The following is a 14,903-nucleotide window of genomic DNA, read 5'->3' as shown; positions in this document are numbered from 1 at the left end:
AGACCCTCAACCCAATATCTCTTTAAACAGTATGTATTGTCTTCTATGTCTGTATGCGCATTGTGCATTGTCTGACTGTTTTTTTTTTCTATTAATGTGTGTATGTAATACAAATGTAATGTTTTAATGACCAACTAACTCTGGTTCTCCTGCTTTAATATACTCTATGGAGTGGTCTTTTGCTATGCTGTTTTGAGCTGACAATGTCACCTCCCAGCTACAAATTCTTTGATATGTGCTGAATGGATTTATGGCGTTTTAAAATAGTTCTTATGTAGAGATAAGTAAACTATGAAGTTGGGGGTTTGTACCAAAACGGACTTTAACACTAGAAGTCCCAGAAATTTAGAGCTCCCTCCTGAAGTCCCAAAAGAGGGTCAATGACCCTTAGTCCAAATATATTATCAAATACAATAAACTGAATAGAACTAACTAGAAACTAAATGGCTAAACTCAATGGAAAACAACAACCTCCTGTGGTGCGACAGTAATGGCCTTAATTACAGAACAAAAGACGGTAATTATAGGTTGTTAGCTAAAATCCTTCAGGTCATTCCACCGTCCCTGGGTTCCAAAGGTAGAAATGTTAAATGACCCCTCTCTGGGACTTCTAGTGTTAAAAAAAAATCAAGAGTTCGGGTGCTGAACGTATGCTAACCACTTGATCGAGCATCAGGGTGCTCGGGTATTCTCGGTGCTCGGGAATCTGTCCCATTCATCTGGGACATGAGACGGATCCCAGAACGACACTGATCCCCCATATGTTGCCGCACATATATTATAAGGGACAGCACTTCCACTAAAATCAGGCTGAATATTGTCATTGTTTTATCTGGGCTTAATATTTCTATATATTTTACAGGAATCTCACTGCGTCTTGTCCATTCATAAAGCAATAATATATTTAGAACCATCCGTGTTATATACCCGTATATTGCTGTTCAGGTCTTCTATGACACTCCGATGAAGAAGTATGGCATCTGTATAATTGGGAATTAGGTCCGAGTTCTCCACTTCCACCTGGCCTTGTTTTAGTATGAACTGGACGGTAAGATCCAGCTGAAACTTCATTTTCTCATTTCGCAATCTGAAAGTAAGGGAAGTGAGAGATGTGTGTTAACAAATGCAAAATTACATCATCAAAGTACAGTACGAAATGCCGCTCTAATCACTGGGATTTGGCCCTACATTACATGTCTATAGGCATATGCGGTCAATGTATCCAAAGGCCCTGCTTAGTACAGTAGACTATGCGTGGAGAGGTGATGGGCCGCTATACAAGGGTCAGTTTATACACCACTTATTTCACTAAATAAACCTGCTAGTTACATATTGAGTTCTTGAATGATATCCTCAATGTCCTGCCGAGTTCTTTCATCTTCCTCAATTCTTTTATGGAGGAATTCCTGCATCTCTGCTAGGACCAGGGCCTTGCGCTTTACCTGCACCAGGAGAGATGTAAAGGGACACAACAATTTCTATATAAACCATCATTAAGTGTATAGGTGCAATATATTTAGAATAATAAGGGGACTGTATATATGATCTTTTCTGTTTTGCATGGAAAAGGTCCAGCTAAAGTCTTAACACCCAATACATTTGTGTATCTTTAAAGATACTGGTTGTGTGTCAGGTTTAACCCCTTAAAGGAAATTTGTCACCAGGTTTTTGCTATGGAATCTGATAGCAGCATAATGTAGACACAGAGACCCTGATTCTAGCAATGTGTCACTTATTGAGCTGTTTGGTGCAGTTTTGATAGAATCCCTGTTTTGTCTGATGTAGATGTAGCAGACCTATGACCCCACCCACACCCTTAACTGACAGCTTACGGTATACACTGCCAAGCTGCCAATCAGTGGTGAGGACAGGGCTACACAGATTAGCATGACTGGCTTGCACAAGACATGTAGTCCAATAATCTCTTACACTGATTATATTGAAACTACAGCACACAGCCTATAAGGGACACATCCCTAGAATCAGTCTACTAGTATTTATCCCACTAAAATGATTCTTTATCCCCAATTTTTTATTATAATAAGGGGTAATGGGTGAAAATGGACCACACATTTTGTAACACAATTTCTCCCAAAGCAGTATACCCCGAGGCAGGGTTCAGAAGGCAAGGGGCATAAACATTGCTACAAAAGATTGTGCAAAGTACTAAAGGAGGAAAAAAATTGAAGAAACCTCTCAAATAGAGACTATTTTGGATACTATACCCCTCAATGAATTCATCAACAGGAGTAGTGAGGATTTTAAACCCATAGGTGCTTCACAAAAACATAGGATGAAATAGAAAAATTAAGAATTTCCACTAAAATGATGCTTTGCCCTCAAAATGTTTATTTTCACAAGAGGAAATAGGAAAAATAGATCTCACAATTTCTCACAGCAGGGCTCAAAAGGGAAGAAGTGACATTTAGAGTGTAAATTAACTGTAAAATCTAACTTTGCACTAAGGACTTAGGTTGGGGTTTCCCAACAAAATGGGATATGTAGAAGGATAATGAATCACATGGAGCCAATTCGGACTCAGTATAAGGTCTAAGACACACGGCATGAAAATCGGAGCGAGTGGAATGCGTAAAACATCGCCTTCCACTTGGACCAATATTAGCCTATGTGTCAGCACCCATGAGCGATTTTTTTCTCAGCCCTGATTGGATCGAGAAAATAATCGCAGCATGCTGCAACTGTAATGCGTTCCTTGTTTCTCTCGCACCCATTCAAGTCTATGGGGCGAGAGAAAAATCGAACTCCACTCGCAGTACACCGGTGTACCGCGAGTGCAGGGCGAGAATGGCAATAGCCAGCAACGGAGGAGAGAGGGAGAGAAATCCGTCCCTCCCCTCCGTAGCACCGGCCCGCCCCTCCTTAGTGCTGGCCCTCCCCCTGCAGCTGAGGTCCGATCGCATGATTGGACCTCAGTCGCAGTTGAGAAAGTGAGTCGAGTGTCATGCGAGGATCGCATTAGTCCCCCGTGTGGCCCCAGCCTAACCTCTGCTCTGGCAGTGTCCTGTGTCCATCCTGCTTTTGTGCAGCCCTAAAAATATAGATGCCTGCGGAACAGAGGCCAGACAGTCTAAAGTGACTCCATCTGCCTCATTATAGTAAAGGGTTACAGAAGAGTTTTGTCTGAATTACATTTATTTGCTGATTTAGATTAAAAACCCCAATGTACAGTGCTAAGTGTAGAGCACAGGATAAATGTGAACTCAGTCTTATTCTGATTTCAAAGTGAACAAACAACTGTATTCTTTAGGTCAGTATGATTACACTCATACCACATTTAGTTGTGCACAGTCTATTTCAGGAGGATTCAATCCGCAATTTGCCGGAAAAAAAGAGTACCATAAAATGAACATAATGCACAATGTTTCAAGTGTATAGTAATCCAACAGCAAAGAGAATGTAATGGAAAATACACACAGTCCATTATTAATGCATTGAATTGCTCATGATTGATTATAGTTTTCTGTCCCATACTTGCTGTTCATATTCCATTTTTGACCTTCTTGCTAGACAGAAACGCTCCCACACTGGAAGATCCAGGCCTTCCGGCATATGCTCTGGAGCATCAAATTCAACCATAGCTTTCATTAGCTGGACCACAGAATCATTATACGATTTCCCTGATCCTGGCCGATCACCAAATGGTGCTTCGCTTTCAGTCTGAGTCCTGAGCCGCTGAACTCTAAAGGGAACAAAGCAGATTTGTACCAGAAATTCCTAGTGACAGATTAACTAAGAGAAAGATTTTTATCAATACCTCGGCCTTTTTCTGTACAGTTTATAAAGCTGATCCACGTGGTGGGCAGGAACATCAGAAAACTCCTTCTTAAATCCACGGTCTAACAACTAAAACCAGAATAGATGCCATGATATCAAAAGAGAAGTACGGACTTGATATTTCATGCTTACTATGCTTGTTTTTTACCTTATCTTCTGCCACCAGGTCATCATAAGACTCGCGGAAAGTTTCCACTGCCATCTTGAAAGTCTTAACCAGGTCTGATGTCTGATTCTGTAACACAAACATTCTTTCTTACAGTTGTTTCATCCTACCATTTGCAACTCTGTAACTGCAAATATAAAGAAGTCATCCATTATTTGGGAAAATAACTTCTTAAAAACTGTATTTCCCCGGGTAAAATAGAAGTAAGAGTTACTCACCCTCTTCACTGGCGCTATTCCAGTGATGTTGGTGCCAGATCTTGTGGGGTTCACATTACATTGACTGCAATGCTTATCTGGGATAATAATCAGCATTCGCAATTAGGCTGCAGTTATCACTGTTCGGGGTACTTTACACGCTGCGACATCGCTACCGATATATCGTCGGGGTCACATCGTTAGTGACGCACATCCGGCGCCGGTAGCGACATCGCAGCGTGTAACACTAATGAGCGACAATCAACGATCGCAAAAGCGTTCCAAAACGGTGATCGTTGACACGTCGTTCATTTCCTTAATATCGCTGCTGCCACCGGTACGATGTTGTTCGTCATTCCTGCAGCATCACACATCGCTATGTGTGACACCGCGGGAGCGATGAACATCTCCTTACCTGCGGCCACCAGCAATGTGGAAGGAAGGAGGTGGGCGGGATGTTACGTCCTGCTCATCTCCACCCCTCCACTTCTATTGGCCGGCCGCTTGGTGACGCCGCAGTGACGTTGCTATGACGTCGAACGCACCTCCCCCTTGAGGGAGGGATTGTTCGGCGGTCACAGCGACGTCGCTGACAAGGTATGCGCGTGTGACGCTGCCGTAGCGATAATGTTTGCTACGGCAGCGATCACCAAATGTCGCACATACGACGGGGGCAGGTGCTATCGCGCTCGACATTGCTAGCAATCGCTATCGATGTTGCAGCGTGTAAGTACCTCTTACAACTGAACCCTGAGACTCTCATGGGGATGGAGAAACCAGGGAAGATGGAAAACCAGAAATCCACAGCTCCTAAAATAGGTTAGTACTTGCTCTAGACCTGAGCCTGATTTGTGCCTGCCTAAACGCAGAAGTTGGCACCCTATGATCATGTAATGGCGCCTCCACTTGTTGACGGCTTAACCTGAGTCTATTTAACTGCACCCTAAGCTATAAACCAAGTGTAACACACAAACTGCCGGGAATAGCAATAGCAATGTGTCAGTAAGAAAACCTTAATCGAGGAGCTAGGACTCCAGATAACCATCCATCCAGAAATATAGCCAGCACTTAGGCATGTGAGTAGTGAGTATAACTAGCACCTCCAAAAATGTGATTAGGCAAACCAAACGAGAAAGTGCACACACCTGAATAGAAGTTCAACAAGAAGGCAAAGCATAAGAAATAAAGACAAGAGATCCTTCAGCAGTTGGACCAACACAAAACAGGCTGTGGTCCAACCAAGAGGGAAACTAACCAACAACCAGAGACCACCGGTTCAAACTCTGGAGTTGAGCCGTCACACTCAAACTTCCTTCAGATGAAACTGACGTCTGTGGGAAATGTGATAACTGCAGCCCATTCATGGCTACTGACTGGCTATAGCACTCATGTGGCAAAACAATATCACCACTTGAGCTCGGAAAGATCCGGCACCGACAGCGCTCCAGTGAGTATCTTATTTTTATTTTTTTTTAACAATATTGAATACAGTATTTAGTTAAAGGTTGTCAGAAGAGTGGACAGCCCATTTAAAGGAAATGTAAAGTCAGAAAATAGGGTTTTACAAAAATTAGTTTTTAGGCATGAAGTAGTGGTTGCGCTTTTTCACATCTTTTCCTTGGACCTTTGTGGCCTTGAAGTTAAGTAACTTCAAGGCCATGACAATACTGTGTTCTTTAAATGGTTGCCTATCCAGTGTATACTGTAAATATTTTTTTTTTTTAAATTGTGTTTATTGTTGTTACTTTGCAAATTTAAAATCTTGGGATATTCTAGTTTTCTGTAGTGCACTTGTCAGCTTTGTAGACTGAGACAGCATGAGCCCAGTCCTCATCAATGGGCAGAGGATTTATAGGTGGCTCAATTTTACACATTATGATGGCTTGGCCATAAGTTATCTTCCCTCATGCCCCCATATACTGGATTGCTCTGCTTGAGCGTTACTGTGTTCTCTATGAGAAAGCCGCTGCCAAACTCTGCTAGCATTGGCTTACCTTCCATTAGAGCAAAAAGAACTCGCACAAACTGAAACTTATTAGGACACCAGTCACTACTTCTATAGTGCTCCTTCCCGATAAGAAATCCCACCTTCTGTTTCCGTTTCTTGGCCATGATTTGGTTCAGTTGTGCAGCTCTGATATTGATCTCTTCCTCGATGAGAATTGACAACAGAAGATTGCTTATTTTAAGTTCTTCCTGTCAAATGAAGAGTTTAGAGAGAAAAGGGTTAATCCATGCTGTCAGTACGAGGAGTGATCACTGAAGATCAATTGGAATAAAGCATGCGATTTTTATTGTTCTACGCATTTCGGAGTCATTCAAAAATTTCCTCCTCAGGAACACAAATCTTTCCTTGATCGAACTTAACAGTTGGTTAATAGGGATGATCGAATACTTCGATTATTCGGCTTCACGAATATTTTCCGAATACTGCTATTCTACTATTCGCGAATATTCGATGCGCAATGTAAGTCTAAGGGAAACCCGAATAACAACTATTCGGGCTTCCCATAGACTTACATTGCGCATTGAACAGCGGCGAGGTATTCGGAAAATATTCGCGAAGCCGAATAATCGAAGTATTCGATCATCCCTATTGGTTAACTTTTGTATAATTCACTTACTGGTGTGTGATTGAATCCAAACCAGCCTTTAAATATCTGTTTAGTCTGAGCTTCACATCATGACTAAGGGTGGTGTTCGCACCAGAAATGCGTAGATGGAAGAGCTAATATAGCATTCATATTCATGGATATGTTATCCATGCAAGAATGACTACCTCTGTAATGCTGTTTCACTAGATTTGATGAATGAAAAGAAAATTGCATGTTGAGCTGGACCTGTTACGTTCTTTTTTGTGGATTACACAGCCTAGCAAAGCATAATCCGGGAGTAAATGGCGATTTGAGTGGAATATACGGTGAGCTGGACTTTATATATAGGTCATCAAAGTTTGATCAGCTGGGGTCCGACACCCTGCTCCTCCGCCAATGAGATGTTCTCTGTGCCGACAGAGTGGCAGGCAATAGGCAGACAGAAATGTTTAGTTCCGGAGTTGCCCCATCTTCGGATAGCGGCTGCAGTCGGGTACTGCACATCCACTTCTCGTTCAAATCAGTAGGAGGCAGATGTGCAGTACTCAGCCACGGCTGATATCAATTGATGAGCCAGCACCCGAACTGAGCATTTCCAGCAGCCTCGCACTGCCGGTACCGATAGCTGCTAGTTGGTGGAGGTGTGAGGTGTTGGACCTGGATCAGACATTGATGATCTATCCTAAGGGTAGGTCATCAATGTAAAAGTAGTGGCTACCCTTTCTAAGGTCTCATATGTGTCTATGAGGCTGAAAGTTCGTGGGGGGTGATGGGTGTCGGACCCCGGATGATCAGACATTGATGACCTATCTTAATGATAGGCCATCAATATAAATGTAGTGGCCAACCTCTTTAAGGTCTCATATGTGTCTATGAGGCTGAAAGATAGGCTGTAAATGCGAAATAGGCTCATGTGAATCTAACCTAATTATGATTTATTTAGGATATATGAAGTATCGAGAGCAGAAATGACATGTTCCCCATATATGGGTCATATTTAAAGAGGATATATACGATAAGTGAAAGAAAGCTTATTACCTGATAGATGACCATTTCACATTTAACCTTCTTTTCAAACAATCTTGTCAAAATCTCATCAAAAGCCAGTGTGGTCTCCATGATAGATGCCTGAATCTTTTTCATTTCTGCCTCTAGTAACTGGAGATGAAAGAGCAAATGTTAATGGCCGAGCACATCACACCTGAAACTGCAAACCTGCCACTAATAGATCCCTCCCAGGGTTTGATCAATAAATACCTGCAAAAAGTTGTTAATCTTATTTCATTATTACCACAGTTTTTCTTTTTTTGTCTCATTACATTCTGAAAAGCATAAAATCTTTTATTTTATGTTTATGTCACTATATTAGGATTATTTTTTGTGCCAAAACTTGTTGATTGCAGCTTCATATTTGTATACTAAAGTTTTAGTTTTTATTAGGGCTGTGTCCCCTACAAGGTGCTCTGCTTTGTTTGACCAGTCAGTTCATGATGATAATTTAGGCATTGTGCCCACGGTAAGTTTTAGGTGAGTTTTTGATTCTGCATATTGTCGCCATATAAAAAACATTAAAAAAATGCAGCGTCATACAGTTCCAGTAAAGTGGATGGGATTTATAGAAATCTCCATCTTGTGGTGAAATGAAAGTTTGCGCAGTGCAAAAAGTAATGGTTCTCAGCACAGTTTTACCCTGTGTAAACAGGACTGGCACTGGCGATAACCATGTGGGCATTGTTTACTTTCTTCTGCCTATGCAAACAAGTATTTAAATGACACGAACCGACCAGCGGCACAAAACAACCCCTGGTCAATTAACTTTTACCAATTGACAGTCGTTTGAAGGCCTGTTTACACAAGCAGACCAAAAGAAACAATGTGCACAGAGTGATCCATACTAGGCCGCCAAATTTCTCAGCAGCACGAGTCGAACGAGGACAGGACGAGGCACCAATGAGAACAATGATCTGTTTAGGCTGCATAAAAGATTATTTCATCAGCAGCCGGTTTAGGCAGCAAGATAACAATGAAACAACACTCATTCACAATTATCTTGCAGTGTAAATGCAGCTTAAAGGGGTTCCCCGGTCTAGAATGAAGAGTCTGCATTCAATCTGTGTGTCTGCTCCACAGACTTGTGAATCCTCCCAGCGCACAGTGTCAGAGCTGGGAACGACGGTCACGTATGCAATATGCAATCTCCCGGCCAGAACCCAACTAGCAGGTGCGGCATGAAGCTGCGCTCACTAGACGTGGTAAACTTGAATTGAGCAAGGCCGCACCCTGTCTAGTCGCACAACTCACCCACTAGTTAGGTTCTGGCGGGGAGTGTGCATATCGCATACATGACCGTCGTTCCCAGCTCTGACACCGACACTGTGCGCAGGGAGGATTCACAAGTCTGTGGAGCAAACACACAGAGTGACTGAAGACTGTTCATTCTAGACCGGGGAACCCCTTTAAGGCTATGGTCCCACCATGAGTATTTGGTGAGATTTTGATACTGCACATTTGCTGCAGCATTTGACTTAATCAGCTAAAATAGGTTACTTGCTTTTTTTCATTGCATTTTTGTTCCTGTAGATTTTCCACATCTTTTTTTTTTTTTTAAATTCTTTATTTTAAAGACCGACACGAGAACATACAAAATAACCACTGTTCCGCAAAGAGCAGAAAAACAGATTTCAAATATTTAACATTGACATATATCCCACCCTTCCGCTCTCCTGTACATATCTAATAACTGCAACTGCTCGAGTCAGTCCCATTTTAATCCTTTTATGAACCAACCCAACATGGGTAGAATACAGAACATAGAAAGAGAGGGCAAAGCCCGAAAAGAATTTAGAACCAGGATAAGAGAAAAAAGTAGAGAGAGATTAAAGGGGAGGGGAGAGAAGGAGAAGATAGTGGGCAGAGAGGTGAGAGAAAGGGAAAGCGAGAAAAGAGGAGAAGAGGAGAAGAGAGAGGAAGAAAAAAAAAAAAAAAAAAAAAAAAAAAAAAAAGGGGGGGGGAGGGAATGCTCCACCAGAGCCTCACAGCAGCCGTGGAGGAGCGAGTAATCTGGCGTAATCCGCCGAGTAAGTGAACTCCAACCATGGGAGCCAGGTCCTGCGAAAACCTTCCTGACTGTCATTGAGAGAGGATGTCAGGTCCTCCATGTGCCTTAGGTCATTAACCCTTGCAACCCACTGTGCCAGTGTAGGGGGGGTAGTAGACTTCCAGCCAAGCGGGATACAAGACCTGGCGGCCATTACCATAAACCTAAGCAAAGAGCGCTTGTATCTATGAGCCGGGAGTTCCGAAAGCTGTAAGATATACAGTTCCGGACCCAATGTCTCAGCCGTGCCGGTCACCAGTCTAGTTACCTCCCTCACTCCTGACCAAAACCGTTGTAAAGAAGGGCAAGACCAAAAGATGTGCACGTAGTCACCCTCCCCCGAACCACACCTCCAGCAAACGGGATCGACTGAGGGGAATATCCTATGAAGCCTGGTCGGGACTCTATACCACCTGGTCAGAAGTTTGAAGTTGGCCTCCAACATTCTGGAACTGACCGAGGTTTTATGTGCCAACATTAGGACGTTGTTTCGCTGCGTATCTGACAAGGTCGTCCCAAGGTCCCTTTCCCACTGCCGCAAATAAACCGGGGTGGGCAAATCACCCGGGTCTGATAGCAGATTGTATGCCAGGGAAAGTGAGTGCCGCAGGGCCCCCTCTCCCAAGCACAATTTTTCGAATCTAGTGAGAGGCCCAGCATACCGGGCGAAGCAGGGAAGGGAGCTCAAGAAGTGTCTCAACTGCATTGCCCTCCATCTCCCCATGGGGTCCGGCGGCAGGAGACCACAAATATCCGAAAGAGACAACCAGTCACCCTCTCCTCCCATCTGGTAAGCTCTGAATCTGCCCCCCTGTACCCAGCTCCGAAAAACTGGATCTGAGAGGCCGGGACGGAAATCCGGATCTCCTATAATTGGTGACATGGGAGAAGGCAACGGCAGGAGAAGGCGCCGAACCTCTCCCCTCGAACAGCATTCCAGAGTAGCGCCAATGGTGGGATGAGATCTCACAGAGGCCGGGAACAGGCTCCCGACCCAAGGCATGGCTGGTAAATGTACCTCCGAGAAGCTCTGTTCCAGGGCGACCCAAGGTTTCATCCTGGAGTGACGGCACCAATCCAGAATCCTAACCATATGTGTGGCCCAGTAATATTTTTTCATATCAGGTATTCCCAGCCCACCCCTACGCTTAGGTCTGCACAGTAGGGAACGGGAAAGCCTCGCCGGCTTATTTGCCCAAATAAATTTAGTATATAGTGAGGCCACTTCCTTGAAAAAAGGGCTCGGGATCTTAATTGGCAGGGCCTGAAAGAGATAGAGAAGCCGTGGTAATATGTTCATCTTCAATATTGCACACCTCCCAAACCATGTGAAAAGACCCCTCGCCCAGTTTGCGCAATCTGTTCTAATGGACTGCAGGAGAGGGAGATAGTTCAGCTTATATAGTTGGCTATTGTCCGCTGCCAGCTGGACCCCCAGATACCTCAAAGAATGATTAGCCCACTTAAACCCAAACGCAGATTGAAGCGCAATAACAAGATCTTGGGGTAAAGATACATTCATAGCCTCCGATTTTGACATGTTAATTCTAAAATTAGAAAGAGAGGAGTATGTTTCCAGCTCTCTCAGTAAATTGGGCAGGGAGACCCGAGGGTTAGTAATAAAGAAAAGTAAATCATCCGCGTACGCCGCGATTTTGTAGGTGGAACCCGCAACTGTAGGGCCGGAAATGTCAATGTTACCTCTAATTCGGCAAAGCAGGGGTTCCAGGGTCAGGATAAAGATCAGGGGTGAGAGGGGACATCCCTGCCTTGTGCCGTTAAGAATGGAAAATCTATCTGAAAGGAGACCGTTCACCCTGACCGCAGCAGAGGGATTGCTATACAGAGAGCAAATCCACCTGAACATCATCCTCCCCAACCCCACCTCCCGCAGAACCTCCTCCATGAATATCCAATTGACTCTGTCGAACGCTTTTTCTGCATCGGTCGACAAGAGCATCAGGGGCAACCCTTCCGAATTAGCCCTGTGGATTAAGTTCAACGCCTTAGTGGTGTTGTCTCTCGCTTCCCTTCCCATCATGAACCCAGCCTGGTCAGGGTGGACAATCTCCCCCAGCAATGGAGAGAGTCTCTCTGATAATATTCTGGCGAAGAGCTTCAAATCTGTGTTGAGGAGGGAGATGGGTCGGTAACTAGAACAAGAGGTAGGGTCTTTACCCTCTTTAGGAATGACTACTATATTAGCGGCCAGAGAGTCTCTCGGCAAGTGAACTTTTTCAGAGAGTGAGATATTGTTAAAGGCCGAGAGAAATGGGGGAAGCAACATGGAGCCCATCTTTTTGTAGTAAAGCAGGGGAAATCCATCCGGACCAGGGGCCTTACCAGTAGGGGAATTTTTAATTGCAGCCAAGTACTCCTCCTCTGAGATGGGTCTTTCCAGGGCGTCCGCATCCTCAGGTTTAAGATGTTTCAACCCGGAGTTAGAAATGTATTTCTGGATACGCTGCCGTAGTTCCGTCCTGGCCCTCTCCGACCGCCCCCCATCTATTGAGTAGAGAGAGGCGTAAAAGTCTTTAAAGGCGGAGGCAATGTCTTTCGGAAGAGTGGCCCACCTGTCGCCAGACATGTGCACTCTAGGAACATATCCCCTCGCCCTCTGGTTCCGGAGGGCTCTAGCCAGGGTCCTCCCACTTTTATTGCCATATTCATAAAAATGCCGCCTGCATTTAGCTAGCACTCCCTTGGCCTTTTGATATAGCAAGGACCTGAGTTCCTCCCTCTTCCTGGCCAGATTGGCGCCCACGTTCCCTCCCAAAGACCCCTTATGTACTGCTTCCAACTCCCTTATGTCTGCTAGTAGAGATGTAACCTCAGCTTCCCGTTCCCTTTTCAGACGGGCCCCATGTTTGATGAATAATCCCCTCACGACACATTTGTGAGCTTCCCACACAATGTTGGGGGACATCCCCTCCCCCCCACTACAGTCAAAGTATTCCCTCAGGGCCTCCCTTATTTCTTGCATTGTCACCGGCTCATTGAGTAACGAGGTGTTCAATAGCCACTGACCCTGCCTCCCGATGGGACATTCAAGGGACAGAGTGACCGTAATCAGTGCGTGATCAGAAAAAGATATGCACTCAATTGACGCATCCACCAGAGAGTGTAGGTCCCCATGTTTAATAAAAAAGAGGTCCAACCTAGAATAGCAGTCGTGCGCTGCAGAATAAAATGAAAAGTCTTTGTCTGATGGGTGCAGCAATCGCCAAGTGTCTATCAGTTGGTGGTCATGTAATCCCCGTCTCATCCGGCGCAGCGTCATGTGTGGCATACCAGACACCCCTTTTGAACTGTCTCTCAACGGTTCCAAGACTACGTTAAAGTCACCCCCGAGAACCAAAGTGCCCTCCGAGAATTCCTCTATCTTCTCAAGGTACCGCAACAAGGTGGGACATTGGCCCGCATTAGGCAAGTATACTGCCACAAATGTGAACATCTGAGTAGCTATGCGTCCCTTGAGCATCATAAGCCTACCCAGATCGTCTGTCTGAGAGTCTAACAATTCCCACGGGAGCGTGCTGGACATGAGGATGCTCGTTCCCCTAGATCTAGGATCAGGGGAGGGTGAGTGGTGCACAGTGGGGTACCTTCTGTCCGAGAGTCTGTAAGGCTTAGCTTCACAGTAGTGTGTCTCCTGGAGGAAGGCTACCTGAATTCGATTTCTCCAAAGAAGGTTCAGCAGGATAGATCTTTTCTCCTGGCTATGAAGGCCCTTGACATTCAGTGAGCCCACCCGCAGATTGGCCTGCCTCTGTTTCACCATTTTCTGTCGCGAGGTCCTAGAGGAGCAAATCAAAAGAAAGGAGGGGAAGGGGAGAGGAAAAAAAAAAAAAAAAAAGAGAGGGAAAGCTGGTGAAAAGAGAGGAGGGGTAGAAAAAGTATTGACAAAGAGGGAAGTAGCTGAGACCCTTTAGCAGGGGGAAAAGAGAGAGGCAAGAAGATCAGAGAAGAGAACAAGAGAGAGGAAAAGCAGCGAGACTGCCGCTCGCAGCACCAGGGACCAGCCCAGGGACTACTAAGAAAAGGATAGGGACAAGAACTGACATGCGGCCAGAGCGCAGACCCGCGCCCCTCTTATTAGCACTAAATGACCCCTCTCCCCGACGGAGAAGAAGGGTCAGCCGATTAACCACCCACACACCCCACCACCCAGGATGAACGCGGTAAAGAAAAACATCCCCCCCCCACCCCCCCCCCCAATCTTAAACTAGACATTGCCAAAGAAATAGAATTTTCAAAAACTTTAGGCAGTAAACTATGTCCAGAAAAAACTAGCCCAAGGCCAGGACTCCTGCTCAGGAGTCGTAGAGACAAGAGAGAGCCTCCCAGCTCCCCGTACTTTGACTCCGTCTCTCATCGAAATCACCGTCGTCTCACAACTTGGACCACTCCCTCCTCCCAGCAGCATCCAATACATGCCAAATCCCTCAAGGATCGCCGCTTTGAGCAGGACGGGTGCCTCCCTTCCTCCTCCGCGACCTCGGGGGTGCCTGGGGTTCCCACTCCAACCAGTCCGGAATTGAGCAGTCTGGTATTCCCAGGAATGCAAAAAGATCAGGAAGCTCTGAGTGCCTCTTCAGCAAAAACACGGAGTCCCCCTTGCGTACTATCAAATGGAAGGGATGGCCCCATCTATATGAGGCGTTTACTTCTTTGATGCCGAGCAGGAGAGGATGAAGCAGGCGTCTCATATATAGTGTGCGGCCGGAGACATCAGGGAATAGCTTCACCATGGCCCCATCCATCTCCACCGGACCGTATGACCAAGCTCCCTGTAGGATCCTTTCTCTGTCTCCATAATAGTGCAAACGACATAGTACATCTCTAGAGGAGGGGGCAGATCTAGGGCCCGACCTTGCGACTCTGTGAATTCTGTCGAAGAGGTAGGTAGCCTCCAAGGGGCGATCAGTGACCCGGTTAAAGATGTTTAAGACCTTAGTACGCAGAAGTTCCTGGGGCCAGTCCTCCGGTATACCCTTGAGTCTGATGTTATTTCTTCTGCCCCTGTTCTCTTGATCATCCAAGAGCAGGGCAAG

The 14,903-nt window shown here is 45.3% G+C and overlaps 1 protein-coding gene across 1 annotated transcript in view; it reads right to left on the bottom strand.

The window, feature by feature from the left end:
• CFAP43 (cilia and flagella associated protein 43) overlaps positions 1 to 14,903 on the bottom strand; it is a 207,640-nt gene that overhangs the window by 18,958 nt on the left and 173,779 nt on the right. The window contains exons 28-34 of the mRNA XM_075344505.1: positions 7,791 to 7,910; positions 6,247 to 6,354; positions 3,944 to 4,030; positions 3,776 to 3,864; positions 3,493 to 3,700; positions 1,330 to 1,442; positions 928 to 1,087 (exon numbers count right to left, since the gene is read on the bottom strand). Coding sequence (XP_075200620.1) covers positions 928 to 1,087; positions 1,330 to 1,442; positions 3,493 to 3,700; positions 3,776 to 3,864; positions 3,944 to 4,030; positions 6,247 to 6,354; positions 7,791 to 7,910 — 885 coding nt within the window. The remainder of the gene's footprint in view (positions 1 to 927; positions 1,088 to 1,329; positions 1,443 to 3,492; positions 3,701 to 3,775; positions 3,865 to 3,943; positions 4,031 to 6,246; positions 6,355 to 7,790; positions 7,911 to 14,903) is intronic.

Source organism: Anomaloglossus baeobatrachus, chromosome 4, assembly GCF_048569485.1.
Source record: "Anomaloglossus baeobatrachus isolate aAnoBae1 chromosome 4, aAnoBae1.hap1, whole genome shotgun sequence".
NCBI lineage: Eukaryota > Metazoa > Chordata > Amphibia > Anura > Aromobatidae > Anomaloglossus > Anomaloglossus baeobatrachus.
Note: the sequence above shows the minus strand (reverse complement) of the source record. Positions and strands in the feature narration are given on the sequence as shown.